The sequence below is a fragment of the Phyllopteryx taeniolatus genome, chromosome 17 (assembly GCF_024500385.1).
Source record: "Phyllopteryx taeniolatus isolate TA_2022b chromosome 17, UOR_Ptae_1.2, whole genome shotgun sequence".
Lineage (NCBI taxonomy): Eukaryota > Metazoa > Chordata > Actinopteri > Syngnathiformes > Syngnathidae > Phyllopteryx > Phyllopteryx taeniolatus.
The window spans coordinates 17318923-17330556 of record NC_084518.1 but is presented as its reverse complement, the minus strand read 5'-3'; the positions used below and the strand labels follow the sequence as shown (position 1 = coordinate 17330556).

At 38.3% G+C, this 11634-nt stretch overlaps 1 protein-coding gene across 2 annotated transcripts; it reads left to right on the top strand.

Annotated features, from left to right (window-relative positions):
* The first annotated feature begins 1276 nt into the window (after positions 1-1276).
* On the top strand, positions 1277-11521 carry LOC133467709 (adapter molecule crk-like). 2 transcript variants are annotated; one of them, XM_061752876.1, is made up of 3 exons: positions 1280-1860; positions 3697-4289; positions 7849-11521. In XM_061752876.1, the coding sequence occupies exons 1-3, from the start codon at positions 1641-1643 to the stop codon at positions 7981-7983; spliced, it is 948 nt and encodes a 315-aa protein (XP_061608860.1). In that variant the 5' UTR covers positions 1280-1640; the 3' UTR covers positions 7984-11521. The 2 variants fall into 2 exon arrangements, with proteins under 2 accessions (XP_061608859.1, XP_061608860.1); XM_061752875.1 differs by lacking the exon at positions 7849-11521 and having other exon boundaries at positions 1277-1860; positions 3697-4850.
* Positions 11522-11634: the final 113 nt, after the last annotated feature.

Genomic DNA, 11634 nt, shown 5'->3' with positions numbered 1-11634 from the left:
TTCCATTCTCTATCTTTATTTCGCCTATCTATCCAGTTTCTATTACACTTGTCATTAGTGAACTGGAGCCTTTCCAGAACGGCAGAAACCGAGATTCAAACTTTTATTTCAGAACTGTGAGGCAGACGTGCAAAACACTAGGACCCTGTGCTGCCCCGATATGTACAGGAATTATGTGACTGATGACAGAGTGCTTATCGCCACCTACTGGTCAAATTAAAACAGTGCAATTTAACACGTGTTTCGTTGTGAACTCTGAAGACACTTCATTAGGTACACGTGCACAATATTAATGATCTCAAATTATGCATTTAGAAAGATAATGATCCACATTCTTTGATCGACACAAGCAATATTGTGTAGTTATTTTTGATTGTCGTTTACAGTGGTGTAGAACTGTGTTAATTTACCTTACTGAGCTACATAAACGGGCCAAATATTAAATTGTTTATTATCAAATTAGTCACATTTTTTTGTTCGCCACAAACCATACTGTGTATATATTACTTTGGTTAGTATAAAAAAAAATTTTTTTATTTACCTCGTTGAGCTACATATATAGGGCAAAACAGTAAATAATTAGTTGATGATTTCCTTCCTTGTCCTTGAAAGATGAGACTGTCCCATTTTTTTGATCGACACAAACAATCCCATTGGGTTCCTTATTGTGGTTAAAGTTAGAACAGTTTTTATTTATTTTTTTACTTTGAGCTCCATAAATAGGGCAAAATATGAAATTAGGTTATTTTTACCTCTTTCTTGGGAAAAAAAATGTCTCAATCATCATTGGTCGCATAGATTTGAAAATATGCTACTTATTTCTATAAATATGTTTATATTTAAAAAACTAAATTTAAAGAAAACAACCGGCACAAAACCCTAATTATAATAAATATATAATACACATTTCACACAGTTTAATATTAATCCAATAGTTTGAACCATGTGTGTTTTTTCCGACGTTTCTCAAGGGTCACCACGCACCTTTTCCCAGTCAGTGTATAAAAAAACAAAATTTAAAACAGTTTACCTTTTTTAATGGAACTTTTCATCCATCCATCCATTTTCTGAACCGCTTATTCTCTAAATTATTATTTGCCGGAATTAAGAAATGTTATATCTAAAAAAAATCCTTATTAGATATTTTATTATTTCTCAAACACATGACTAGCATAAAAAACTAGTTACTGTTAACAACATTTTAATATTATGCCAAAGGTTAATTTGAACCACGCGTCTGGGTTTTTTTTTGTGGTTTTTTTCCGACGCTTCTCGAGGCTCATGAACGCACCCCTTCCCATTGACCAGGCATCCCTTCCGGTAGATGAGGTCAACTTTTCCCTAGATCCGCCATTTCAGTCCTGGAGTTTTCTTGTTGCACATTAGTTTGGGGCTTTCTTCAGACATTTTATCACACAAAACACTCGTCTATAAGCCTTTAGTCGTGCCACGATAAGGTAGAAACCCTCCGCGCGGCTACGTTGCTCGCGAAAACCTGCCTCAAGTCGTGATAGTGCACCTTTTTTTTTCCCTCCTCAATGCCGGGGGAGCGTCCCTGACCCAAAGTTTTTTTGTATGAGTTGCGGATAAAAAAAGAGGGGGAATAGGGCCTCGAGCCTCGGGGCGTTAATTGTTCAGTCATGGCTGGTAATTTTGACGCCGAAGACCGTGCGAGTTGGTACTGGGGCAGGCTGAGCCGCCAGGAAGCCGTTTCTCTCTTACAGGGACAGAGGCACGGCGTTTTCTTGGTGAGGGACTCCATAACCAGCCCCGGGGACTACGTGCTGTCTGTGTCCGAGAACTCCAAAGTGTCCCATTATATCATCAACAGCATCAGTAATAACCGACTATCCGGCTCAGGTAACGCTTCTAACTTCTGTTTTGTGCTGCCAACACCCTATTTTCTTCAGAGCTACTAGAACTATTTTAACAATGCCGTCCGACTTGCTAGGCTGTGGCCCCCGTCGCTCCGCCTTCTGCACCAAACCGCCATAGTGGAAAGACAGATTTGACACGTTTGGCAACATAATGCCATCGGGCGTCTACTATAACCCCAATGCACAAGCATATTTTGTTGATTAAGTGTGTCCTTTACAATTCGGCTGTTTTAAAAACTGGTAACAGTTACTTTATTTTAAGATAAATTCATAGGTGTAGGGGCGGTGTGAAGCGGTGGTGCGTTTGCGACCTAGCTAGTAGCCCATGTAGCATAGCGGGAAAGCAGTAACTGTACAAAATAAGATTTTTTTAAATTGTATTTGTTATTGTAATCATCAGATCACTTGAATTCAACATGAAAACAAATCATGACACATTTCTGAAATTGTTTTGAATTGTGATAAAGTTTGACTTGGTGCTAAAGTCACACATTTCTAAATGCAGTTTGGTTGCCGCGGGCTGTAAACCCCAGAAACAAATCAAGACTATTTTCAAATTGGGATCATCAGGACACTTGAATTAAACCTAACAGCAAAACATTACTCATACTTAGTAAAATATGTTTAGAATTGTAACAAAGTTAGACTTGGTGCTAGTTGCTGCAGGGTGTGCACCCCCCGAGCAACTGTTCAAGATTTTATTTTCAAATTATGATAGGCTGTACACTTGAATTGAGTCTGAAAAAAAATAAAATAATTAAAAGTCACAGTTATCAAATTGTTTTGAATTGCAATAAAATTAGATTTTGTGTCAAAGTGGCGTTTTTCTAAATGGCGTTTGGTTGCTCCGCTAATTTAAGATGCTCAATTGTCTGTAGGTCTGAGTGCTTGTCTTTGCCCTATGATTGGCTGACGACCAATCCAGGGTGTATCTTGCCTTTTGCCCCAAAGTCAGCTGGGATAGGCTCCAGCTCACCTTAACCCTCATGAGGATTATCATTATAGAAAATGAGTGGATAGATGTTTGTTTCAAAAGCAAAACGCATCGGCGATGTGGGCTGCTCACTTTGCTAATTGCAGCAAGCATCTTTTGTTTTTTATTTTTTGAATGGAACTGGGCAGGCTGTGCTTTCGCAACTGGGGGTGGAGGGGGGGTGAGTGAGATGAGCGCTCACATTGGCCTCTGTGGAATGTCTGTCATCCGGCCTGGTCGTACACTCACACAGGCTGACTTCTGACTCTTAAGGCCACACTCACGCCTCTTTATCCCAAAACCTATTTGTTGGGCGTCTTCTGCCATGGTCGCTTTATTTATTTATTTATTACCACCTTGTGTTTCCTTTGAAATTTGCTCCTTCCTGATATACAAAGGTGTTAGCCTTTCTCTTGAGCTAAACCACTTCAACCTACTTCCTTGACAGCAATTACAGCTTTCTTATTAGCTAGGGATTGTGGTGCCATCTTGTGGCATTTTAGAGCGTTATAGGAAGAACACAAAAATGTGAATGGGTGTTAGAATGCAGAGAGCATTTTTCTTCCATTAAAAAAACTAATTACAAATTTTATTTTTTGGTGGGGGGGCTGGAATGGATTAAATTCTGAGGATTTGGACAATTTTAAGTTAAACAAGGTCACTAAATGATGTATTGATTATCAAAAATAATCAACTAACTTGATAATCGCATTAATCATTGGACCTCTCGCAAAAATAGTTTTTTTTCCTGCTAACAAAAAAAGTCCTTTGCGGAGGTAATAAAGTCTCCTCGAGTCCATGTTCATCTGTTCCGTGTGTTTAACCAAGCCACCATTCCTCCACCAGGTCTGGCTCCTCCGCGGTTTCGCATCGGGGATCAGGAGTTTGAGGCCCTGCCGGCCCTGCTGGAGTTCTACAAGATCCATTACCTGGACACCACCACCCTCATCGAGCCCATCACCAAATCCAGGGGATTCGTCAGCTCCTCGGCCAGCGTCCCACCGCAGCAAGGCGAGGAGGCCGAGTTTGTCCGGGCGCTCTTCGATTTCCTCGGCAACGATGATGAGGATCTCCCGTTCCGCAAGGGCGACATTCTGCGTGTGCTAGAGAAACCAGAGGAGCAGTGGTGGAACGCCGCCAACCAGGAGGGCCGCGCCGGGATGATCCCCGTCCCCTACGTGGAGAAGTACCGGCCATCCTCGCCCACGGCGGCCAGCCCAGGAGGCCCCGTCGTGGGCACCGGACAAGGGGGGCAGGTCGGTGGTGCAGCGGCCAGCGCCGACGGGACGGGGCCTCCCCAGGCCCTGGGTGATCCGGGCCAGTACGCCCAACCGGTGGTCGCCACCCAGCTCCCTAATCTACAGAACGGTCCGGTGTATGCCCGAGCCATTCAGAAGAGGGTGCCCAACGCCTACGACAAGACGGCGCTGGCTCTAGAGGTAGCGTTTTTATTTATTTATTACCCCCCCCGCCCCCGCCCGGGCCGTCCCCGACATTCACCGTTGTCCTTGTTTGCCTCAGCCGAGAACGCGTCTCCCGCTAAATGGCCTCGTCACGCCTGTGCGCACTCGCACAAAAGTGGCTTTACAAATGCGAGCTGATGGCGCGCACAGACGAGTGCATGAATACAACGCTCTGTACATTGTAACGGGAGCGTCTCATTGTGCGGCCCAGAGAAGCAAAGCATTCTGGGAGCTGATAGTTCAGCGATCTGGCCAGTGATTCCCAACTTCTGTTATTGTGCTGTGAGAAATCATCGGTGTGCGGAAATTATCCAATTTCATGTCATATTCCGAAAATAATTGACTACAAATAATGTATCCTTGTTCATCTACAGGTGTAGCTCAATGAATTAGAATAGTGTGAAAAGCTTAATTTAGTCAATGAAAATGATTTTTCATGCAGAAATTAGGCAGGAATTTACGTTCTAAAAAGTATTTTCCCATGTTCAATGAATTTATGTAATGTATGAGTACACAAATAAATAAACCTTTCTACGACATTCTAATTTATTCATATGTACCTGTATTTATGCAAGTAATGTATAGTGACAGGCAGAACAATTCAATGTTCTTCCACTAGATGGCAGAAGGTACAATTAACATGTTTATCCACCTGTTGCATACTACCGAGCCCAGACTTCACTCTTAGTAAGTCAATTTGTAAATTGAAATGAGATAATTTCAGTATGTACTTTTTGTGACATTTTGTTGTTGTATATTAAAAAAAATCTCATGACACGCCACTTAACATATATGTCACAGAAAGCATAGATACTTCAATTGTGATGATCTACTCTCAATTTCCAAATGTAATTACTCAGTGTGAATTGTGAAATCTGGGCGTACTAAAATGACCACATAGCTGCTATTGTGTTGAATGAATGGCAACAGGCAGCTACACTGGTTAATTACCTTCTGTCATCTACAGGTGCATACCAGTAAATTAGAATACTGTATAGTTCATTGTATTTCAGCATTGCAATTCCAAAAGGGAAGCTCATCATTTATACAGATTCAATACAAGAAAGTACTTTTCAGAAGGACAGTAACCTCATTTCCATATTGAAAGAGGTCGATTTATGCTCACATACCACTAAAAACACAACCAATTGAGAGCAGGGTTTTATGCAACACGCTCATGATCAAGTTTGGTCCACTCTTACATTTGGCGTGGATAACAATAAAAACGGCAATGGATTTAAATCCGATTATCACTTTTTTACGCAATTCCTCAATCTCACATCCATGCTAGTTTTCGTGCAGGAGCAGAGTGAAGTGAGTTACGTCAAAGTATTATGAAAAGACACTTTTTATTTATTTATTGAGAATAAAGTAATTATTTTGTAATACTTTTACAGAAAAAAAAAATCAGGCTAAACAGTACAGTAACAGTAAAGTAATTACCTGAATATATTAGAAATATGAAAATGAAGACAATTTTACAAGAAAGACAATAATCACGAGAATAGTCAAAATATCACAAAAATAAAAATGTATGAGAAAAAACTTCCATTTTACAAGAAAAGTCCAAATATTACAGAAATAATTACATAATTTCACAAGAGTTGTCATTGTCACATTTAAATTTAATGTAATAATTACAACATACTTTTGAGAGGAAAGTCTGTTTTACAATAATAAAATAAAATGAAGTGGTATTTACTTAAACTTAAGAAAAAAGAGAGTGTATAAAACTAAAGAAATACTTTCAAACACTGTTGTAAAACCGAGGGCCCACTGTATGTGATACTATTCCTGTACTTGCTTTGCATACACATCGGTTCCTCATTTAACACCATGGCTTTATGAGCTCTGCAGTTGTAATGATTTGAAGTCCCCTCACAGACTGACAAGCGTGATCATTAAGTTGCCATTCAGTGACGTATAACTCACGCTGGCAGTGTAATGCTGAAGTGAAACACTGCCAAGGGTGCGTGGTCTGCAGCTTTAAACGTCTTCTGGCTGCTGGCGAAATGACACTATGATGATGATAAAATGTAGATTTACTGCATCCCGCCGCTCAGATAATTGGACAAAGACTTATTTGTAAAAAGGAGCATCAGCCCTAAAGGAAATCTTTAGCCAATTGGCTTGCAAACATATTTTGAGACACAATTTGCTAACAGTATCCTGAAAACAACAATTTTACTATGAGTCATAATGTTACAAGAATATATATATATTTTTTTTGATATGGAAAAAGTCTTACGAGATTAAAGCCTAAATATTAGGAAACCAAAGACATGTTTAGTCATAACTATGAGAATAAAGTATTACGAAATTTCAAAAATTATTTGACGAGAATAAATTAATGCAATGACTGTTTTTCTTTTTGCAATAGTAAGTAGTATAAGTACTATTTTCAGAAAATCCACTAGTCGTCCAAGAATCACGTTTATGAGAGTAGTCTAAATATTACAAAATAAAAATGTTCAGCCCCCCCAAAAATATTTTGCGAGAATAGTCATTAAAATTATACTAATAGTCAAAGAATATTTTACCCCAAAAAATCAGCCACAATATTACAAAAACAAGTCTTTAAAAAAATAATAATAATAAATCGTAATCTTACAAGAACAAAGTCCAAATATTAGGAAACCTCGACATATTTTTACAGAAAGTCAAGAATAAAGCAAAATATTATAAAAATCTGATTGGAATTAATAAAATATATATATTTTTTTTGCAAAATAAAAATCTTAAAAATACAAGTAGTATTTTCAGAAAATGTGGTAGTTGTCTGAGAATCATGTTGTAATTATGAAAATAATCAAAATATTACAAAAAAAAATCAAGAAAGAATTTACGAGAATAGTAAAATTATCAGAATAGTCAAAACAATATTTTACAGAAAAAAAGTATTTTGGCGAGTTTTTTTGCGGGGACGAGGGGGTTTTTGGGAATCGTCATCTTGCGAGAATAAAGTCATGATTATGGGAATAAATATTACTAATATAATATTACTATAATAAAAAAAATCTCATTTACGAGAATAGTCCAAATTTTACAGAAAGTGACAATTTCATGAGTCAAAATATTTAAAACAAACATAATTTTACAGAATTTTTGCAAAAAAAAGTCAGTTTGACGATTAAAATAAAAACTTTTTCGAGAACAAAGTAATTACAAGAACCAAGTAAAATATTTTCATTTAAAAAAATCGAGACATTGGTACTTTTACAACAAAAAATGTAAATATTACAAAAATACAAACTTTACAAATCTTATGAAGGAAAGGTTTACGAGAGAAACCTTAGACGTAATATTACGTAGCATAGCTGTTAAGATGAGGACTGCAGAATATGAAACAAAACATCAATTATCAGTGTGAGCCTTTAATGCAAAATTGCGACAGATTGTCGTTTTTTTCCCCCAAATCTTTGGCTTTTCTTTTCAGTAGGCCCCTAACTAACAGTCTAACCATAACTCTTGTTTGTGAGTTTCTGTATACATCTTTGTGCGTGTGTGTGTGCGTGTGTGTGTTTTGTTTCGGCAGGTGGGAGACATGGTGAAAGTGACCAAGATCAACGTGAACGGCCAGTGGGAGGGCGAGTGCAAGGGCAAGCGTGGCCACTTTCCCTTCACCCACGTGCGACTGCTGGAACAACACCATCCGGACGACGAGAGCTGAGAAACGCTCGCTACCAGCGTCCCACCTCTTGCGCATTTTTGTGTCCGGTGGTGGGGAACAAAGGAAAAAAAATCTACAGAAGCACACACCTACAAAGCAAACCTACGAGCTAAACAGGTCGCAGGCCCTCGAGGCCAACAGGGACGAGCTTAGATAGAACGCCTTCTTTTTTTGATGGACGCCAGAGCTCGGCAGACTGACAACCGTGAAAATATTCCTTATTGTGGTTGTCGTGATTAACAGTCAAATCCAAAACGAGACAATAACACTTTAATTTTTGTACGTTTTTCTTGATAAGGTATATGAATGAAAACTGTTTTATGTTTAGGTTGCGCTACCTGTGATGAATTTTTAACCCAAACGGCAACTTGGTTGTGCCTCTTATTATTTGGTATTAAACCCTCATTACATGTGCAAACCAAAAAGTGAATGTTTACACATCCAGCTAAGGAATGGATGATCTATTATTGATAAGTCGAAAAAGCATGTCTTCAGGCGATGCTAACTGTTTGGCTGCACGGTTTGAGGTCTGAAGAAGAACAGGCTACGCTACATCCACGCTCACAAATAATTTTGGGTGGCAGCATTTTGGCTTAAAAAAACACTGGCATCGAAAGAGGAGGTCAGAACATTCATTGACAATTATACAATTTTAAATTTCATTAGCCGTTCAAGGAAATGTAGTCTAATGCCCATCCCTCGTCGGGCCAGAACCCCAAAAAGTTTCGTTGAGAGTCTTAGCTCCCTAGTGTTTGTTTAGTATGCTAAGATGAACAATCTGGAACATGTTATAAAATGTATCTTCTTTGTGACACCAAATATGATAATTGCTGGCCAAATTTCAGTCTTCTGTTTGCAAGTTTTGTTGGTGTCCATATGGCCGCTAACTCGCTCGCAAAACGGATCTTAGCATCTAATGACTGTATGATGAAGAAATTAAGTCGAGTACATCCTTTGTCCGGGCCAATGCCCAAACAATTATTGTTAACTTCTGGCTATCTAGTGTTACCTGACTACACTAAAATGAAAGAAAAAAATCTGGAATAAAAAATCTGGAACAAACAATATCTGCGACACCAAGTATAAAATTCATTAGCCAAACTTCAGTTGAAGATGAGCGACTCATGAACTGGACCTTAGCATTTCATGACTTTCCCTTGTAGTTTAAAGTTAGTTACATGCTAACTCCTAGTCTGGCCAGACCCCAAACAAGTTAACTATCAAAATTACCTAGCGTTTCCTTGCTACGCTTAAGTGAATGTGAACAATCTGGATAGAATTGGTTGTTGATGCCTCTGGATGTAAACATTTTCTTTTTAGTCAGACCAAATATGAAACTTGTTATCCAAAGGTGAGTCTTCTGTCAATAAGTTGTATTAACTTCCATCTTGGCCTGTATTTGATCATGGAAATTTAGGCAAATGTCCATATCTAGTCTGGCCAGAACCACAGTCGAGTTAACGATCAAAGCTATGTACCGTGAGCGATTACACTCAAATGAACAAGCATTGGCAGGTGATGCATCCTGATGTAAAATTTATTTTCTTTGTGACATAAAATACAAAACCAAACTTAGTCATCCGTCGATTACTTTTATTGGGACCCAAATGACTGCTAATGAGGAGATGTACGATCCTAACCTGAGTGCAGGCTGTCCTTCTCTATTTTTGATCAAAAAAATCCAGGCGATTACCCAGCCAACTATCCTGGCTACCTTGCGATAGCTTGCTACACTAAAATTAACAAAAAATCTGGGAAGAATTCCTCAGCCCTCGGTCGATGATTTATATTAGTCTCCTAATGGCTTGTTAGCGACGAAGAGATGCGTGAACCTGAAGTTAGCGTCTGAGGCTAGTTTACACTTGGTTTACTTCTGGCCTCGTATTGTTCTGTATCCCTCACAGCTGATTTTAGAGAAGGGAAACTTTTTTTTTTTTTTTTTAACTGCAATCAAATCTGCAAACATTTGTACCATGTTAAGACTGTGAGCTCAAACCACATTTCCGGCCCAAATTTGACAGGACTACACTACAAATGAGCGGCAAGCTATTCTACAATTAAAACATATACATACTAATTGCAGTTTTGCCAGTTTGTATGTTGTTCCTGAAAAAACAACAACACTATTTTGCCCAGCTCTCTGTGTAAAATCCACTCCAACCAGCACGTCGCTACATTTTCCCACCCTTTGTAGTGTCTGAGTTATTTTTAAGTCTCTAACTTCTCATGTCAAGTCAAACCAAAAAAGAAGTGGTGCATAGTTTCTGTGTCGGTGGAACAATGCAATCTGTGCTTCCAGGCTGTGCTGTTATGTGTATTACAGCAAACTGGTTTGTTAGCATGTCTGGCATTGTTAGAGGTTTAGACTATTTGCATAAGAACTGACTCAATGAGTGAGCGGCCTGAATGACTAGCCAGCCAGTATTGCTTGAAGAGTTTACCAGCTTGTATTTAAATGAACGTTAAGCCAAATTTATCCCATCAAACCATTTTTCTTAGTTTTTATTCAGTGAATCATGAAAAATTATTTTGATGAGCATGCGAACATGCCATGGGGCTGTATTTGTATTACTTCTGAATACATGCTTGTGGCTAGAAAACCCACATTTTGCCAAGATGGGGTGCTTGGTTCAAAGGAGTGTTGGAGCTGCAACAACAACAAAAAAAAAGTTGTGATTTTACGAGAAGAAAAATATTTCTAATTTGAACTGCTGCTTTGATTGACTGCAGGTTTTTCAAATTAGGAAATACAATTTAAAAAATTGTTACAAATATGAGATTTCTAACGAATGTCAAAAAGTGTTCCTTTTATGTGAAGCCATATTGCGAGCACAAATTCCTAATATCAGAAGAGTAAATTTGTGATTGTACTCGGAAAGTTATGTAACACTGTAAAAATGTTCAATTTACAATGGAACAATACATTCAAATGTTTGAATTGTACAAGAAAACAGTTTCCATTTGAATGTTCATTTTCATATTTTAACTTTTGTTGTAAAAATCAATTTTTTTAAGTACTTTCTACAAAACTTAAAAATTAAATCTTTAAAATGCATTTTGGCATGATCCCAATGACAAAACTAGGTATGTATCCCCCCGCCCCCCAGTGTGGCCCAAGTAGTTCTTTGTGGACTAAATGTTGGTCTTTTGCCAAGTGAATGCTTAAAAATTCTGATTCCTAAGCTCTTATTGTTGCCTCAAGTGAAACATCTTTAATGGAATTCTTACATTGCAACTCATGTGAATGCTGAAGAAACCATTTATGAATCTGTTAAACATGCACCTTAATCCCTTCAATGCTTCCAAGTCTTTAAAAATCCCCCCCAAAACAAAAAACGTTTTTCCTGCAGAGCGCTAAATATTTTGTGCCATTCCAGACCACTGTTTTAAAGGACCACAAATGAGGAAAATGTAAGATTTACCATTTTATTTTGTATATTGTCAAAGTGTTATGAAAATATATTTCAAGTTATGTTTTATTTTTCTGTATGGTGTTATGTGTTAATAATATACCTAGTCAATAAAAATGTACCATGGACACTTTGATGTCATTGGTTGCTGGGGTGTGTCTCCCCCCCCCCCCCCCTTCTATTTTGAAATTCTTATCCTGGCTTGAAACTCCACTTCAGACCGTAACACTGGTCTCAAAAC